The following is a 19,969-nucleotide window of genomic DNA, read 5'->3' as shown; positions in this document are numbered from 1 at the left end:
TGCAAGAGTATCGGGGGCCAATGTTGGGGCCCAGCGCAAATCTAACTGTGTGCATGGTTGGCGTTTTCTTTCTGTTGGTGTTTGGTGAAAATGAAGCTTCATGAAGCTTCATGAGGCACGAGTAATATTTTTTTACTTTGGCACTCTTGGTTAAAGTAGGGATAGACCGACAATCGGGTGCCAATAAAAAAAAACAAAAAAAACTCTTTTTCTCTTAACTCTTTTACTGCCACACATTATAAAATAAAAAATAAAAAATAAAAACTTTAATATGACAAAGGCTTTGATCATTTACATCATCCTTGAAAATGTTCTGTTCCATCAAATTTCATACACATTGAGACCATTGAAAAGAGATACAATGCTGCCATCTGCTGGCTATAGATAGTGAGTGTTTTTGATTCCACAACTCATTGACCAGGCAAGCACGTGCTGCACTTAGACGGTGAACAGCCCATTGTTAAAAAAGCAAAAAAAAAAAAAAAAAAAACAACAACAAAAAAAAAAAAAACGTATTAACGTTTATGGCGGCATACATTATGATTTTACTAATCGTTATTAAATGTTTTTGGCGGTGAAAGAGTTAAACCTGTGGTGGAAATTTAATCAATTTCCATTGCATGTTTTATTTATTTTTTACCACTTTATTCTGCATGACATGATTTCATGGTATCGTAATATGTACAGACTACCGAACCTGCCATTAAAGTAGCAAAACAATAAAAGAGAAGACAGAATGGTTCTTGTCCTCGTTTTACATGAAGTACTTTTTTTTTTCCCAAGGTCACTTTTGCAGGTGCGGCCTACCTTTTTTTCAGGTAGTTTAAAAGCATCAGCCTCGGTGACTCCCATCACCCTTCGCAAACTCGGTGGGATTTCGAACTATTAGGCAATTAATTCTCGCCTTGACAATTCCAAAGCAAAAGGCCTCCACATCTAATTGAGAACATTTGCCAGCCTGCCGAGTGTGAAATGGTTCAAGTGCAAAATGTGATTTCTGGCCAGACTAATTCTCCAGGCTGCCTTTGTCAAAGATTGATTTTTGTCAGAAGAGAAATTTCAAAGAAATGGAGTACCTTTAATTTGCTGACAATGCGGGCTGCCCAAAAAAAAAAAAAAAAAAAAAAGTGTGGACCGAGGTGTCATAAAACATCGGGCCCTTGGCTGGCTAACTGGCTTGCAAATGGATTTCAGGACGATGAGTCTCCCGAAGAATGTTTTTCCGTGCGAAAAAAAAAAGCTGTTTTGTTTGTTTTCTAATCATGCAGCCGCATGCTCTGGCAAAAATCAACACCGATTCATTCAGGAATGTTTAGCAATTGGAAACGCAATCTTGCACCAGGGAGGTTTGGGACACTATTTCCATGCAAAGTTTTTTTTTTTTTTTTTTTTTTTTTTTTTTTAGAAAACTACTGAAATAACGTTAAGCATGATTTTTCTTTATGTGTTGTCATCGCATATTCTTACCTATGTTTCCTTTCTAAAGGCCTTCTTTCATTTACTCCCAAAAACGTATAAATACGTTTTTTTAATGTTCTAAGTGTCCCAAAGACGTTGTTTTTTTTTTATGCTAGAGCATACAGAAGGCTTTGATGCAGCCTCTCAACTGCAAAGAACGGTTGCAGAAATGGTAGATATTACACAAACGGCCAGCAGGTGGCAGCAGAGCAAAGGAGATCAACCAGGGCCATGAAGAAAAAAAGCTCAATTACTTACAATTTAGAACCAACAAGGTCTGATTTCAACTGACGCAATATTAGGTTGTAAGGATCTTCGATCTTTATTCCTATCTTTTCTTCTTTGAACGCTTAGTTCGTGAAATAGGTTAATTGTGCTCCCCGTTTCTTTTTGTTAATTGTGTTATTTTATTAGTATTCCTGTGTTGTTATTGTAAATCTTTGTAATCTCTCAATAAAAAGAAAATTTCAAAAAAAAATATATATATATATATATCGTCACCGCAAATTTCTTTGAAATATTGTGATATAATTTTTAGGCCATATCACCCTTTCCTCGTTTCAACCGTTCTCCGCAGTTCAGAGGCTGCATCAAAGCCTTCTGTATGCTCTAGTATAAAAAAAAAAAAAAAAAAAAACGTTTAAAAAAATGTAAAAATGTATATATACGTCTTTGGGACACTGGTAATATTTGAAATAGGACGTATTTATCCGTTTTTGGGAGCAAATGAGTTAAAATTGTGCACCACTATTTAAAATGTAAGTAATAATATTCCGACGACAAATCTTCAAATGAAGTTAATTAAAGTCATTATTGTGTATTAAAGAAAAAAAAAAGCCTAAAAATATCTTATGCATGGTCACCGATTTGTCTTTGTCATAACTTCCCCCATCAACAACCTTAAACGTGTCAGCTTGAAATATGAATTCCCCCCCGTCCCCTGGACGCCGTGTGTATTATATCGATTATATTTGCCGAGCTGAGGCCGTTTGATGTGAATTCTCACAGACGTGTTGGTTTTGGGAGCTTGTTCTCTCTCTCTGGCCACCACAGCCTCAAAAATTAGGGCTTGTTAAAAATTGAACACAATCAACCTGTCACATGCGCGGCCAAGCCTTGCTGACGCTCTTCTCCAGACATTTGTCAGAGGTGCCCCCGCAAGCCATTTTGGACCCTCAACTCTGTACTGGGCTTTCACTCGGCTGCCAGGTATGGTGGCAGCGGTGTCGCACGGGAGGAGTTGGTGGGGCTCGCGTATGTTTTTGGAGGAGATGGAAAAAGGTAAACAGGCCAAACAGGAACAGATTGCTAACCCTAAACCCTGCGTCCTTGGACAAAAACAAATGGACTTAAGGGATGAGGGTGCCAGCCACAGCATAATTAATGCCGGGCAGGGTACAGGGTGAGTCCCATCTGCTCACATGGAGGTGCAGAAATAAATAAACTTTTTTTTTTTTTTTGGTCCGGTCTCAGTCTTCAAACTGTGCTTGCCTGGCGTCTGCCACCCTTGTCCTCATTGCAAAAAAAAAAAAGGGCTGGGGACTCGAATCACATGACTTGACTCAGATTTTAGTCAAGTATTGTAAGAGTTGTAAGATTAGCTAAAAATGCTGCAAGACTTGAACTGCAAGATTTGAATTCAAGGATTATGCTTTTGATAAAAATCAGAAAAAAGGGAGAATGGCAAGCGTGCAAATTTTGCCATTACAATTCAAAGATACGAGAACACAACGTTCACAACAGCTAACTTCCTGTCACGATAAAAAAAAAACCCACAGGACATCCGACGGATAGCTGGTCAAACAAGAATTGTTTACGTTCTGAGGTTGGATCCCAAAAGCGCAGACACAAATAAGATTTTAAGTCTTTATTCACACAACTTGACTAAACGAAAAACAACGAGAATGCATCGAGAATCACGAGACGCCAATCCCCCCCTTTGGGCTGCGGAGATGCACAGAGGAACAGTGGTAATAATCCGACAAACACACACTTCTCAGTTTGGGCTTACATAGACAGTGAATCGATCTCATTGGTTACAGTACTGACATGGAATTATCTGGTTGGCTGTTGACCTAGTAAAGAGATTAAAGATTCTTGACTTCACATAGTTCCTGACATCACATGGCACCACATAGCCAGTTGAAACTAGATGCCAGCTACATCAGTTCAAAACAGACACTTGACCTCTCGGTCATGACCCAAACTTAACCCTGGCGTGACCCAGTCATGAGTCAAGGCCCAAACATTACCCCTGCATGACCCTAGTCATAACAATAATCCATCCATCCATCCATCCATTTTCTTGACCGCTTATTCCTCACAAGGGTCACGGGGGCTGCTGGCGCCTATCTCAGCTGGCTCTGGGCAGTAGGCAGGGGACACCCTGGACTGGTTGCCAACCAATCGCAGGGCACACAGAGACGAACAACCATCCACACTCACACGCACACCTAGGGACAATTCGGAGCGCCCAATTAACCTGCCATGCATGTCTTTGGAATGTGGGAGGAGACCGGAGTACCCGGAGAAGACCCACGCGGACACGGGGAGAACATGCAAACACCACCCAGGAAGGTCCGAGCCTGGACTCGAACCGGAGACCTCAGAACTGGGAAGCCGACGTGCTAACCACTCGACTACCGTGCCGCCATAACAATAATAAAGCTTCAAATTTGTTATTTGTTTCAATGAGAAGACCAATAATAGACGATACCAACCCTGATTTTAAAACAATAAAAAAAAAAAAAATGGGATTGTGAATAAATTGGAACTAATGTAATGCAAATACAGTGCTGGCTTGACTTGGGATTTTTAATTTGATCTGTGACCACCCTCTCAATTAATCTTTCCCCATTGGAATAAATGGAAATCTAATTAATCTGTCCCAGCAACACAACAAACACAAACATTTTTGTGATAAGGAAAATTGCACTTTACAGTGTTGTACTTTATAAAATCACGCAAAAATAATTAATTAGCTTTCCACCTTCCTTGAATGCAGCAAAAATTCATTTTATTTATTATTTATTTATTAAGTACATAGTTGTAGCACACAACTGTTTTTTTTTAATTATTTTAAAGAAGAAGCTAAAATATAAAAAAAATAAAATAAAAAAAAACAGCATGTTTTGGTTTTGGCCAAACATTTTCATTTTGGTGCGTCCCTAATAAAGATACAAAGGAAGATGACGGTCACAACTGCTCAGTAAGCTGCAGTAAAGGTTTGTAATTTTTTTCACAGAGGATAAATAATAATAATAATAATAATAATAATACATTTATTTTACTTTTCAAAATACTCAAAGACGCTAAACAGGTAGTCCAAGAAAAAAGATCAAAGACAATAATAAAATCAGGACAAACAGCTTAAGTTTTATATGGAATTTTATGCTTTTTATATGAATTTGACCAGTCAGATGCTAATAGTTGAAAATGATCAAGACATAATTACAATTAATTAACTAAGATTACATGAAGGTTTCTTATTTTGCCCCTTGAAAAATGTTTTTCTTTCATCAGGTAATAAAAATGTAATTTCTTGAGGTAAATGTTAAATATCGCAATCATATCGATATCGCTATGTTCAGCAAGTATATCGCATACAGAGACATTTGTAGTTGGTGGCCCTTTAATTGCTATTTAAGGCTTTGACCAATGGGAGGCAATTATCTTATTGAGCGGGAGCTATTTGGGATGAGGCTTCTTTTTTTTTTTTTTTTTTCAGGCTTCCAGCGTTGACATTCCGCCACATCGCTTCTCTGCCCTCCCACAAAATATGCAACAGAAGCCTCTCGGCTGTGGTTTTATGTTTTGCTCAGATTAACGGGATTTGGAGCCCGAGCGTTCCTCAGTCGAGCTTTCTAATTAGCACGTAGCGGCGCGTCGGGGAGCGGCCTAAATGTACGCGGACCGCCTTGTCGCGAGTCGCCTCGCAACATCCCGCCAGGATTGGCGCCGTCGTACGACTGGCTCAAGACCGAAGCAATTAACTTTGAATGGATTAGGTGAAAGAGTCAATTAACTTGCCAATTTGAATTTCTAATTGCTTAATGTGCAGTAATGGATATTTCTGTTTCCGCTCGTCACGCTCGACCTCTTATTTATGCCTTTGTGTCTGCAATTTGCATGCGCCAGAGGGGAAGAATTTGCAAAGCTTCCAATTCCCGCGCAACCTTTTGATTGTATTGCGCGTTTGAACCGCAAAGAAGAACAAATTGGCTTTTGTGTGTCGGCGTTGCGCGTGCGATTGAAGGGCGACGAACAACTCTCGAGGTCCCTTTGTCTCTTCGCGTTAGCGTCTCCGAGGCTCGGCAGGTAATGGCGTCCGCGACCCCTGACCCCCGACGCCTCTGCGGACAGGCGACGCCTTGCGACTTGTCTCTTCCGTCTGCATCCTCTCGTGCCCACGGGGGCGGCACAAAACTGACACGAATGTCGCCGAAAAAAAAGAGCGAGGGATACGGTTGTGTTCACGTTTAAATGCATTCAAGGAAATCCTTCAAAAAAAATAAAAAAATGGCGCTTTTCCACCCGGCCGCTGTTTAGAACCCTTTCGGCAGTGGTTCTGCAGCGCCGGTCGTCGGGGGTCTAGCAGGGCCGTGACGTCACCTGTCATCTGATTGGCCGACAGCAACGCAAGCAAGCAACGCCGGTGGGACACGCCCATTTCCTTGTTTTACGCCGGGGTGTCCAAACTACGGCCCGGGGGGGCATTTGCGGCCCACCGTCCACTTTTTAGCAGCCCGAGACATATGCTAAAACTGGCATTTGACTCAGTTCAAATAAAATAAAAACCAAAAATGTTTGGAGATGGTCAAAAGTAAGAAGGGAGGGTGTCAAAAAACACAGGTGCTATTAAAGTTTATTTTAGTTAACTAAAACTCACGAAAAAATAAAATAAAATAAAAAAACATTTCGTTAACAAAATAAAATAAAAACGAAGATGCTTTTTTAATAAAGAAAACTAACTGAAACTACATTTTATGTTTACAAAACTAACCAGAATAAAACAAACAAAATAAAAAATATTGCGCACAAGTACTACACGTTAAAAAAAAAAAAAAAAAACTAAAACTAATACTGAAACTAACTAAACTAGAACTAAGCATTTATTAAAGAAATACTGGGAGGCGGACGTGCTAACCCTTTATGTTGTTATATTTTTGGTAAATTCATTTTTTGTCAATAAAATAAGTATTTGTACAATAAGTCACTACTTGCCTACATTCAACATGCATTTGTTATTATTATTATTGAAAAATAGCTTAATGAATCAAAATTTACTTAATTATTAAGAGTGGCATTAAAAATATGATTGTTTCATTATTCAATTTTTTTTTTTTACATATTAATTTAATGTGCATTTACTACATTTGTGGTCGATTCATTATAATTTAACTAATTATAAACAATCCATGAGTTTTCTATACATCTTACCCTTACAAATTGTTTGTTTTTGAGCTCCAGAGTTTGCCAGCCCATTTCGCTCGTCTTACCTTGACAAGGGCGAGTCGTTATTAACGTGCCGCAAGTCATCATTATTGACTGCATCTTTTCCAAACAAGCACAAATTGGCTCCACTAATGCTCATTCGTCATCAACAATGGAAAATGGTCCAAAAAAAAAAGTCATTTCAGAAGGGAAATTGTCAATTTCAATGTCACCGATTGGCAAACGTCTTTCAGGAAAAAAAATAATAATAATGTTTTGTTTGATGCCTTGACCACCTGTGCAGACATTTTAGTCCAAAGTGATGACAGGTGATTTTTTTTTTTCTCTTCAATTTGACATTCTGCATTTTTTAAATGTATCACATCGACATGTAAAACAAGCAGGAAGAACACCAACTGGGCTTTGAGACTTGCATTCCAAGTGAGCCGCCAATTGCGACTTTTAACTCATTGACTGCCATTGACGGAAAAATACGTCACATCATGCATTTTTGCGGGGCTGGCAGTGAATGTGTTAAAAAGGCGCAGCTAAAATGCATGGAATCCCATTTTTTCCTCCAGCTTTGTGCAAATCTGTCAAGTCAAAGTATAAACACGCTATAGAACGAACCCCCCCCCCCCCCCGAGACGTGGAGGCCGGGGTTTTAGCGCAAGGGGATGCTGGGAGTGCTTCTTGCGAGTCCAGCCGTCTGTGGGGCTTTAAATCCCTTAATTATGAGGCCGGAGGAAGCGCTCTCGCGGGAGCGATAAATGTTCTCTTGTTCTGCACGTTCGCCGATCACGTTTGCCGCGTCCTTTCCCCACCCCATGAGCCCCCACCGCCCTCTCCCTCTCATGCCGATTGATGTCGGGGTAAACGAGGGAAAGGGATGAAGAAGAGGGGGTGAAACGCATCATGGAAGGGAAGCAGCGTAATGGGGATGTGTCAACAACAAGGTATAAAAAAAAATCTGCAGTCATGTTCTGGTGCGGGCTGTCAACATGTGCTACAAAAAAAAATAAGACGCCACTGTGACATGACCTGTAGATGCTACAAACTAGGGATGTGCGTGCGTGCGCACACAAGAAAATTGGTTGTTAAAAAAAAAAATCACAATTTTTTTGGATTCGAGTCGGAACAAAATACAAAAAATACCCAGGTTAGCTTAGCGCTAGCTAGCAGATGGGTCCAAAAGAAACATCCTGGGTTCTGCCGTTGGCCAGTGTTTTGTGAGGAAATCCTGGAGGTTAAAGTAAGTCAGTAAAGGAAAAACCTTCCCGAACCTTGATGTGGCTCCAGTATGTTTTTAAAATAAAAAAAAAAGTGAATATGAGGCTTGGTAAAGCAAAGCGCTAGAAACAAAGTGCACTCCATTTACAATTTACCGTTATGATGGTCAAATTGGATGTTTTTTTGTTTTTTTTGACAATGATGTGGTTTTTGGCAAATGTACAATGAACTCATTTGCTCCCAAAAATGTATAAATACGTTCTATTTTAAAATATTACCAGTGTCCCAAAGACGTATTTATACGTTTTTATGTGTTTTTTTATGCTAGGCTTTGATGCAGCCTCGGAACTGAAGAGAACATTTGAAGCAATGGTCGTTATTACAAAAACGGCCAGCAGGTGGTAGTAGAGTATAAGAGATCAACCAGGGCCATGTTGAAAACAAGCTGTTTTTCTCTCATAGTTTTAAACAGATTTGTGAATAATGATGAAACTTAGCTATATTCTAATGCTAATTGCTGCCAACCGGAAACAGAAATATACTCTTTTTTTTTTTTCCCAATGAAAGAAGAGACTCAAATCTTTCTTTGGGTAGGTTCCATATCTTTATAGCAAGAGAACACAATATTGTGTGGGCCTTGCAAAATCAGTCAAAATCCAGTAAAACAGCCGGGAACGAAGTGGGTTGCTTCAGTGAAAATGGCTGCCAGTGAATGAGTTAATAACCCATTTTAAATGATTCTGGACTCGCTGATTAAACGCTAACAAATAGCGAATTTTGAGTGTGAGTCCGAGATCGTATCCCCCCAGTCAAGATGTTTCAGTTCAACAAATCATCCTTGACACCAGTTTCTACTTTCCTATTAGCAAGCATATTGGCGCCATCTGATGGTTTCTTTTTATATTACAGAAAGATTACCAAAATAAACATATACAGTTGGTGCATTTTCCGCTGAGGATAGTTTGCCAGAAAAAAAAAAAAAAAAAAAAGGTGAATACATGCAGGAATAACGACCCACAAATTGATGGGGCTTCACTGTATTGCTTTTTGTTACAACTAAATAGAGCCGCTTGCACGGTGCGTTAGCCAAGGTCACCGAAGTGGCTCTTTAGAGAAGGTTTGCGATCATAACATCTATTTTGTTTACAATTACAGAGAACATTGCGTCCACGAATGGCCTTGGGCGACGGGCCCGCGTGGCACTTGGCTGAGTCGGAACACGCGATCACGTGTGTTCTGGTACATTTCCGCGACATGCCATTGGGGGAAACCGTCATTTGAATCCCTAACCAGGACTAATCATCTAAACAGCACCGTCCCCATATGCTCTCGTTTAAAAAAATATATATATAAGATCGGCAGCCAGAGTTATTGCCGTTTAATGAAAACATCGCCGGCGCTTCACATCTGCTTCAATTACATCAGCTGCACCTGTGCACCCGAAATGGGTGCACAGGTGCGGAGGATTCCCTTGATAGAGTGTTCCTGGTAATTGACAGCACCGTGCACGCAATATGTCCTTAGCGTGCACATTCCAAAAATAATACGATGATAACAGAAGAGCCTGCAACAGGTCGCCCCAGGTTGTTTAAATGACCTTTCCACAGCACAGTTGGCAGGATTTATTTATTATTTTATTTTTTATTTTTTTTTGGGGGGGGGGTTAGACCCAATAATACCAAAATTGTATCCAGGATTAACAAAATATTGGTGAGTTTTTGGGACATGAGCCCCCAAAAAGTGACATCTGGTTCTACTTGAACATGGTGTTCCACAAGGTTCAATTCTGGGGCCTCTGCTCTTTTCATTGTATCTGATGCCCCTGCGTTCCATCCTTTTTTTACGCCCAATTCACACTTACTGGGGAACTGACGCGGTGCCTTTTTCGTACGACAAAGCATTCAAATCTGCGTGTCAATTTACACCAGCTGCATTGTGGTGCATATGTGGTGCGGAACGGATGCGGAACGGATGCGGAGCTGCGAAAGGTTACCACAAGCGTTCCATCTTTTTTTTTTTCAGATTTCAATGCGGATTTTCATGAAGCTGAAAAAAATTACACGAGCCGGACAGTAAAGTCGGGCGTCGGCATCAAGGTAAATCCGGTATATTTCAAAATAAAACCGTAGGCGAACTCGTTAGCTAGCTAACATAGCATGACACGAGTTGGACATTTAAAAGACAAAAAAAAAAAAACATTTGACTTTGGAAAAACAAAAAAAACATGTTATTTTTTCCAATAAATAAGGGCTCGGTGAATACGCATAGGAAAAAGGTCGAGTTCAAAAAGGTTGAGAAGCACTCATATTGACGAACTTTCCAAGTACTTATTTATAGCTTAAGTGCATATTACATGTCACACACACTTAATGCGACCATGACTCGCACCAAACCTTTCTTGTGACGTGCTTTAATGCAAATTGAATGACACGAATGACCTTGCTGTGGTGGAACAGTTCAACTTGAGTGCCAGTTCCTCTACCTTAACTTTGGTACTGGGCGAAAAAAAACAAGTGTGCTAGTTTCCATGGAGACAAATGATTCATGGTGCCTTACAAAAACAAAAAAAAGTGCTGGTAGGCTTTCTGTGACTGCGGGTGGTATTATTTTTAAAAATAATAAAATAAAATAATAATTCTGAGCTTCAAGGTCAGACTGCTGATGGTGGATGATGTCGTAAATGCATTTGCTACTTCCAGTTACAGTATTCGAATTTTTCTTGCTAGATTTAAAAGGAATGACAATTTTGCCCGATAAGATTTAATTGGTTGTTACTAACGGAACTATCAGGTTCATTTTTCAAAAATCATTTCCAGTTTAATGCATTTTGTAAGAAACTTTATTTGGACGTATGCCGCCAACGACGTAGAATGGCGGCTGTCTCTCTGCTGTGCGACGTAAATAACAATGGCGGCTTATGTCCAAATGAATTTTTTACAAAATGTATTAAAACTCATTTACTCACAATAACGTATAAATGTGTTTTTTTTATGTTCTAAGTCTCCCAAAGACGTATTTATACGTTTTTTTGTTTTTGTTTTATGCTAGATCATACAGAAGGCTTTGATGCAGCCTCTCAACTGCAAAGAACGGTTGCAGAAATGGTAGTTATTACACAAACGGCCAGCAGGTGGCAGCAGAGCAAAGGAGATCAACCAGGGCCATGTAGAAAAAAAAAGCTCAATTATTTACAATTTTAAATAGCTTTGTGAAAACTGATGAAACTTAGCTCTCTTCTAATGCTAAATGCTGCAAAACGGAAACAGATAGAAACGTACTTTTTTTTCCTGATGAAAGAAGAGACTTTAATCTTTCTTTTGATAGGTTCCATGCTTTTATAGCAATTGAACACAATATTCTGTGGGCCTTGCAAAATCAGTCAAAATCCAGTCAAACAGCCGGGAGCGAACGGGATTGCGAAATGTGAAAATGGCGGCGAGTGAATGAGTTAAAAAAGTGGAAATGATTTTTGAAAAAGGAATCTCATAGTTATGTTAGTAGCAACCAAATAAATCATATAGTGCAAACTTGGCATTTCAGTCGGGGTTCCTTTTAACATTGTAAGGCATTGATTCAGGTTTTCCGGACTGGGGTCTTAAAATTAAGGTTTCAAGACAGTTTTACAGTTTCAACTAGAGTTTTCGAACCTAGGTAAGGATTCTAAATTAGGGTTACCAAGCAGGGCTATGCCTTTGAGTTAATGTTTCATGCCTGGGTTAGGAATTCAAAGTCGGGTTTCAAGCCTGGATTATGTCTTTACAGAGTTCGGAAATTCCATATGAAGTTAAACCACGGACAGGATTAGGGTTAGCTTTCCAGCCCTTGTTGGAGTTACAAACGAGAGTTTTAAGCATTGTTTAGGGTTTCAAACTAGGATTATCCATCCATCCATCCATCCATCCATCCATCCATCCATCCATCCATCCATCCATAAAATATGGGTTTCAAGACATTGTTAGGGTTTCGAGTTAGGGTTTCAAACCTGACATTCAAAGTAGGGTTTCAAGATACTGTGAAGGCTTCAATATGCTGCAAGCATTTCAAACTGGGATTAGGGATTTTAGACAGTGTTTGGAATTCCATATAAGGTTTGAAGGTGCCAGGATTATGGTTTCCAAATCAGTATAAAAAAAAAAAAAAAAAAAACAGGTTTAGGGTTTTTGAACAGGGCTTCAAGCATGGATTACAGATTGGAAGGGTTTCAAAGCAGTATTAGGGGTTCAATTTAGAGTTTCAAACGAGGTTTATGGATTTAAGACTGGGCTAGGAATTCCACATAAAATTTCAAGTTTAGGATTAAGATTTCAAAGTAGGGTTTTAAGGCGGGGTTCGGGTTTGCAATTACAGTTTTGACCCTGTTGTTTGAGATTCAAAGTAGCGGGTCAGGCTAGTTTGGTGTTCTCGAGTCAATTTCCTTCCGGTCATCTAAAGTTGCATCTTTTGTCTATGGTGCATACAAACAATCCATGAATTGAATGACAAAAATGGAGAAAAAAGGAAAGATGTGCTGCAGTGACATTTTCACAGAGACGTGAATAAATTCCAACAGAAAGGGACAAATGAATGTCACATCCACAGGCGGCGTCGCAAGCGCTCACCTGACGTGCATCAATGTGATTAATAATTCCCGGCAAAATAGCGGAACGCGAACACATTCGGAATTCCAGCCGAGATGTTTCTGCCTCGGCGCCGCGTGTAAGCCGAGCGAGCCTCTTTCATTATGTAAGGAGGAGAAAGGCGAGACGACCGAGTTGGAATTTTTAAATCTTGCGCTTCAATCTCTTTTTTTTTTTTTTTTTTTTTTTTTTTTGCGTCTTGAATGAAAGCTCCGGATTGACTTTATTTTTCCCAAAAAAAACTGTTTCTGTGCTTTTGAAATGTCCCTTTCTCCGAGAAGTTCTCGTAATGTTTTGCACACTGCTCGAACGTTTTTGTTGCATTTTTTTTGCCTCGGGTGCGAGCGTACGAGTTGCAGAGAACTGGACCGGAGCTTTTTTTCCGGGAGTGGGCAACCGTGCGGTCGGTCGGAGGCTCAGACGAGCGTCTTCATCCTTGGCAGAATGTGTTTTTATTCTGCCGGCGCTGCTCGGCCTCACGTGGTGGGAAACAAGAGCGTGTCCTGATCAATTATTTATCCCCACAGTTTATGCAGCAAGAAGTCAAGAGCGCTGATTGTAAGACGCTCGCCGGCAAAGGTAACTCGATCGTCACGTCAGGGGATTAGAAACGATTATCCGGCTGGCGAAGGCTGTGATTTAACTGTTATTGTTGTTAATATTCATATTCATATCAGATTCGAAAGATGCTGTACATTTTCCTCTAAATCAGAGATGGGGAAACCAACCATTTTTCATCAGTGCTACTAGTGCCGTGTTTCTGAAATAGTGACAGAAAATAATTGAGAAGCACCGTACGAGGGGGCCACATGGGACCAGAAAGAGACGCGCACCGTGCCACGTGCACTGCTGTCATGATCCCGGGATCGAGGTTGCGGCAGGTTAATAGATGCTTTCCATATACGTTATTTGCGTCACGCAAACTCAATGTGGCAATTTGCGCTGCATATCAATGAGTCTCATTTGCATTGGGGTGGGCATATTTTGCGTCAAATGTATGCAAATGACCTAATTTACATACGCCCAAATAACACCGGCGCACCGGGGCGCAATCTGGTTGGCAGCGCACTTAGTGACGGAGTTCCCCATCTGCGCGTGTTTAGTGAATTCGGCGCTCCCGGATTGCTCCATTTTTATACCGGTTAGCGCCTTGCAAAGGCGACGCAAACCTTTAGTGCATAGGTCACAATATTTTTTTTTTGCCGAGCAGCAAACTAAAAGACAAGCGAAACTAAATGATGTCTGCCATCTGGTGGTGATTGGTGATTGTGCACATTAAAATTGACAGTGTCCCTCGTGAGTCACAATATTTTGTTGGCAGTTTATATTCCATTTGCATGCAGCACAACAGGAAAATGCCGCATCACCATTTGTGCTTTTGAACACTGGCCTCCACTAATTGACCCGGGTTTGCAGACCTCAGAGCTCCAGTGGGTTTATATTCAAGCCAGTGATAGGGTTTCAAACCCTGACTAGGTTTTCAAAGGAGGGTTTCCAACCATGGTTATTGTCTCAAAGTAGGACTTTAATACAAGGATAGGTTTTAAAAGTTGGCTTTCAAAGCACGTTTAGGGTTTCAAGTTCGTGTTTCAATCCCGGGTTACGGTTTTCAACGAAGGATATGGTTTCAAAGTACACAGTAAATTCTATAGAGTAAATTTTACTCTATTTAGAGTGGGACCAAATGCACTCAGTTTTAGAGTAAAATTTACACTTGAAAGAGAGTTAAAATAAAGAATTGGAAAAGAATAAAAGTCACTCAAGGGTTGAGGACTGAACTCATGACCTTCAGCTTGGGAGACTGCCACTCTACCACCTGAGCTATGCCACTCCTACTGTTTGTTTATATCCAAGAAGATTCCAGCCTTTACTTATTTATTTTACTCTCTTCCAATATATTTACTCGAATCAGAGTGGGACCAAATAGACTCCGTTTAGAGTAAAATTTACTCAAGGTTAACGTTTTGAAGTATATTTTCAAGCCAGTGTTAGGGTTTCAATTCCGTTTGAGTTTTAACAAAGGTTAGGGTTTCAAGCGAGGGAGCCAGCGTTTTGCCTCCATACGCGTTAAGTATATTTTGTTGGCGGGTCGAGACGACTCCCGCAGCGCAGCGCCGGGTTGTCAGGGAGCTAATGGAGTGTCCTAAGGTTAATTTACAAGCATATGAATGCCATCAATAAGCAATTAAGAGGTGCGCAAGCGCGCCGGGCAAATCCCCCAACCTGCCTCCGATCCATTCATTGCTGTGACATGTCCCTTTAAGAGCGCCTGACAGATTTACACATTACAGACGCCGCCCTGACCTTTCTCGTTATCCCCGCGGGCCCGCCTCCCATGCCGCCCGTGAGGAAGCCGGAGACCCCGACTCGTTCACGAACGAACCGAATCTTTTGAACGGCTCGTCATTGTGAACGCTTGCGAGCTCAGCGCGCAGGCGCTGTGATGTCATTTTCAGTCGACAGCAAGTGGTCGTACAAAATGGCCGACCCAGGAGATGGAGAAAATTGGGGCTGGGTTTAAAAAGTCGAATCGATTTTCCTTTTTAGAGCGTGTTATCAATTCATACAACCACTGATCGATTATTTTAATATATCTTTTTTTTCCCATAAATGAACAAGAAAATGGAATTTTAAAGACCATTTTTTTTTGTATGTTACTGTTTTCCTGAAATGTATCGTTCACGTGACTTTAAAAGTATTTTCTTACCTTTATGAAAAACCTGAATTATTGTACTTTATGACAATTTGGAATCATTTTAATTTATATTTACAATTATTGAATTAGAATTATGAAGACATTTTCATCTCATCCATGCAGATGTCAATATTAGTGTCACACGTAAGTGATTAAAATGTGTTTTCATTAATAAATCATCCTAAAAAAATCAATTTAACTAATTTTACTGGCGCTGCAAAATTTCATTTGGAATGTAATGTTTGTGGCATATTTTTTTTAATCATGTTGTTGATATTTAAGAATAGTTCATGTTCCATAATTAATATCGGATTGAACTGAAGTGAATTGAAAAAAATCAAAGTCTAATCGAACTGAATGAACTCTCGAATCGATTTAGGAAATTTGAATCGATACCCCGCCCTAGAGAAAATAGTATGTTTTTTTTCTGCTTAATTCGTACGCAATATTCATCAGAATAAAAAAAAAAAAAAAAAAAAAAAATGGGTTTGGGTTTCAAATTAGGGTTTGAAATCAGGGTTCAACATTTTTGCCACCCACCAAATGACGCGTGCCCGCTTGTGTGTTTGTGTTGCCATCAGCTCCTCCAAACAACATCTCCGTGGTTGCCGAGAACACGCCGGCGGCGTTCAGTCGATACCAAGCCCAGAACTTCACGCTGGTCTGCACCGCCAAGGGAGGGAAGCCCGCACCCTCGGTGAGTCGGAGACCTCCACAAACCCCGCCCCCCGCCCCGCCCCCCGCCCCTTCACCCGAAGCTTGATGTCAAGTACACTATATTGAATAAATGCTCAAACGGTTTCTCTTAATAATTTGACCTTAAGGAAACAGAGGGAAAAAATCATTCGCATGCAACGCTGACTTCTAAAAAGGAATCGAGCGGCTGCGTCGTTGCCATGGCGACGGAATCAGCGGAACAGAACTGGGAAACCACTGAGAAAGTTAATTGTTTGGAGTCGTGTGCGGAATGAAAAATGGTCTGAGGAGTCGGATGCTTCTGGTGAAGGATTTGCTGAGTAAGGGTTCCTGGTTTTAACTCCTGATTAGGGTCTCAAGTTAGGTTTTCAAGGTTGGCGTTTCACGCTCGGCTCGCAAGTAAAGGTTAGGGTTTCAAATCAGGATTCAAATTTGAAGTTTCAAATTGAGGTTTCGAGCCAGGGTTAATGTTTTTGGTTAGGCTTAAAAGTAGGGTGATCATCCAGTGTTAGGGTTTGAAGCCTGGGTACGTTTTAAACATCGTTAGGGTTTCAAACCGGGTTCAGAGATTCAAGACAGGTTTAGTTCTCCAAACTAGGATTAGGTTTTCAAGTTAAGGTTTCAAGCCAGGTCAGGGGTTTGACAGTAGAGTTTCAAATATTTCAAAGTAGGGTTTCAAACCTGGAATGGGGTTTAAAACTAGGGCTAGGGTTTAAATCTATGGTTTGGGTTTTAAAGTACAGTTAGAAGTACGGTTTCAAGTATGGTTTCAAGACAGGATTGTGGTTGAAAGTAGGGTTTCAAATCAGGATTCAAATTTGAAGTTTAGGTTTCAAGCCAAGATTGATGTTTTTGGGTTAGGCTTAAAAGTAGGGTGACCATCCAGTGTTAGGGTTTGAAGCCTCGGTACTGTTTCAACATAGCGTTTCAAGTCATCGTTAGGGTTTCAAACTGGGTTCAGAGATTTAAGACAGGTTTGGTGCTCCAAACTAGGATTAGGTTTCAAAGATCAGGTTTCAAGCCAGGTCAGGGATTTGACAGAAGAGTTTGAAATATTTCAAAGTAGGGTTTCAGGCCTGGAATGAGGTTTAAAATTAAGAGTTTAAAGGTATGGCTTGGGTTTAAAGGTACCGTTAGAAGTGCGGTTTCAAGTATGGTTTCAAGACCGTGTTGTGGTTGAGAGTAGGGTTTCAAACCGAAGTTTGTTGGTTATTTCTGTTTCAATTTAGGATTAGGGTTTTAGGTTAGGGTTTCAGGTTTGAGTTTCAAAGTAGCATTTCGTGCCTGATCTAATGTTTCAAATCATTTTTGATATTTGGTTTTACAATACTGCGATTGGCTGACGACCAGTCCAGGGTGAACCCCGCGTACTGCCCGAAGCCAGCTGGGATAGGCTCCAGCACCCCCCGCGACCCTTGTGAGAAGCAAGCGGTCAAGAAAATGGATGAATGGATGTTTTTTTACATTAGGGCTTCAACTTTCAAATCGTGGTCTCAAGTTCGGATTAAGCTTTCGGGTTAGGGTTTTAAAGTAGGGTTTCAAAATGGGGTTACGGTTTTACAAACAGATACTGTAATAATATCGTGGCAGTGACACAAACTTGATAATCCGTTAAATCTAATTGTACGCCATCATCATCACGGTACATGATTGCTTAAGTGGATGAAGTCGGTATTCCAGAGTGGGAGGGGCGGCGCCCCTTGGAGCCTCACAAGCCCCTCCCCCCTTTCCCGCCCAACGGAGTCATTAATCAGTGTCCAGGCACGCGCATGCTAATGCACTCTCCAGCCACGCCGCTCGCCTCTCCGGCAATTACAAGCCCGGCGCGAGGTGAGCGCGAGGTGAGCGCGATTTCCGTCTCAGGTGCCCGCTCGGCGGGGAAGCGGGCCCCTGCGGTGAACGCCGGCAAACCTTTTGAAAGCGCCGCCATTGATTTGGACGCCGAGTGTGCATGCTGTGATGGATGTAGCTGAGATGAATTTAAAAAAAAAAGGCGGGGGAAAAAATGGTAATCAGAATGTTTGGTTTTAGCCTAACAGCAGCTTTTCAATTGGTCAAGCTGACTAGTTTTTTTTGTTTTTTGTTTTGTTTTGTTCAAAGTGTGCACGCCCACACATGAGTCGGTCGTGTGCGCAGCTGCAACTTTGCAAAAGTCGTCCACCTTCATCTAGTGTTTTTGTCAAAAAGGCTAATCAGCCAAACATGTTGTTCACTCCAGTGGATGAATTATAACACACACACACTAAATGGGGAGAAGAGGCTTAATCAGCCAGTACAAGTGCCAACACCTGCGTGTGAAGGACTCGCTGTGTTCTCATGGGAGCAAATAAAAGCTTGTGCATGTGTGTGCGTGTCGTCTTAATATTTAACTACGTCGCATCCCATCCATGTTTGCATTGGAATTATGCTTAAAGTCAAGTAGGCCTTAATGAAGGAAAAAAGTTCATACTTGCCATTTTGATCACCTTATTTATTACTGTGTTTTTCATAGTGAAGGGAATTCATAAGAATTTAGCACTTCACAATTATTATTATTATTTAATTTTGGGGGGGGGAAAGATACAATATATGCGCTCCAAATTTTTTTAAAGCAACTTACTTCACAAAGTAGGGCAAGAGACCAAAACACTTAATTCAGTTTGAGTACCTTCGTCGGAGTGCTTTAACAGTAAATTGCCCTGTTATGTTCTTATTGGTGCAGAGAAAATGAAATGTTTGGATGTGCTGAGGTTGGATCCTAAAAACGCAGACACAAATAATACTATTTATTCACATCAGGAAGGCGTGGAACAAACTTGACTAGACGAGAAACAACGAGAGTTGCACAGAGGAACAGAGGTAATAATCCAACAGAAACTCACACTTCTCAGACAGGCTTATATAGACAGCGAATCGATCTGATTGGCTGTGGCTAGACATGTGGGTAACAGGACTGACGTGGTATTATCTGCTTGGCTGTTCATATAAAGAGATTAAAGATTCCTGATATCACATACTTCTGACATCACATAGCATCTTACCAGTTGATACTAGATGCTGGCTACATCAGTTCAAAACAGACACTTGACCTCACGGTCATGATCCAAACACAACCCTTGCATGACCCTGGTCAGGACAGTAAACATAACCTTACATGACCCTACTCATGACAGTAAACATAACACTTGCATGACCCTAGTCATGACAGTAAACATAACCCTTGCATGACCCTAGTCATGACAGTAAACATAACACTTGCATGACCCTAGTCATGACAGTAAACATAACCCTTGCATGACCCTAGTCATGACAGTAAACATAACCCTTGCATGACCCTAGTCATGACAGTGAACATAAACTTGCATGACCCTAGTCATGACAGTAAACATAACCCTTGCATGACCCTAGTCATGACAGTAAACATAACCTTGCATGACCCTAGTCATGATAGTAAACATAACCCTTGCATGACCCTAGTCATGACAGTCAACATAACCTTGCATGACCTTATTCATGACAGTAAACATAACCTTGCATGACCCTAGTCATGACAGTAAACATAACCCTTGCATGACCCTAGTCATGACAGTAAACATAACCTTTGCATGACCCTTGTCATGACAGTAAACATAACCTTGCATGACCCTAGTCATGACAGTAAACATAACCCTTGCATGACTCTAGTCAAGACAGTAAACATAACCTTACATGACCCTAGTCATGACAGTAAACATAACCCTTATATGACCCTACTCATGACAGTAAACTTAACCTTTGCATGACCCTAGTCATGACAGTAAACATAACCCTTGCATGACCCTAGTCATGACAGTAAACATAACCTTGCATGACCCTAGTCATG

General features: G+C 40.7%; 2 protein-coding genes across 3 annotated transcripts in view; both read left to right on the top strand.

The window, feature by feature from the left end:
* The window catches only part of dhrs3b (dehydrogenase/reductase (SDR family) member 3b), a 224,881-nt gene that overhangs the window by 133,667 nt on the left and 71,245 nt on the right, over window positions 1-19,969 (top strand). The gene's annotated exons all lie outside the window — the stretch shown is intronic.
* The window catches only part of igsf21a (immunoglobin superfamily, member 21a), a 209,204-nt gene that overhangs the window by 151,943 nt on the left and 37,292 nt on the right, over window positions 1-19,969 (top strand). For both annotated transcript variants that reach the window (XM_077528427.1, XM_077528428.1), the window contains exon 5: window positions 16,014-16,129. In XM_077528427.1, coding sequence (XP_077384553.1) covers window positions 16,014-16,129 — 116 coding nt within the window. The remainder of the gene's footprint in view (window positions 1-16,013; window positions 16,130-19,969) is intronic.

This window comes from Festucalex cinctus, chromosome 8 (assembly GCF_051991245.1).
Source record: "Festucalex cinctus isolate MCC-2025b chromosome 8, RoL_Fcin_1.0, whole genome shotgun sequence".
Lineage (NCBI taxonomy): Eukaryota > Metazoa > Chordata > Actinopteri > Syngnathiformes > Syngnathidae > Festucalex > Festucalex cinctus.
Note: the sequence above shows the minus strand (reverse complement) of the source record. Positions and strands in the feature narration are given on the sequence as shown.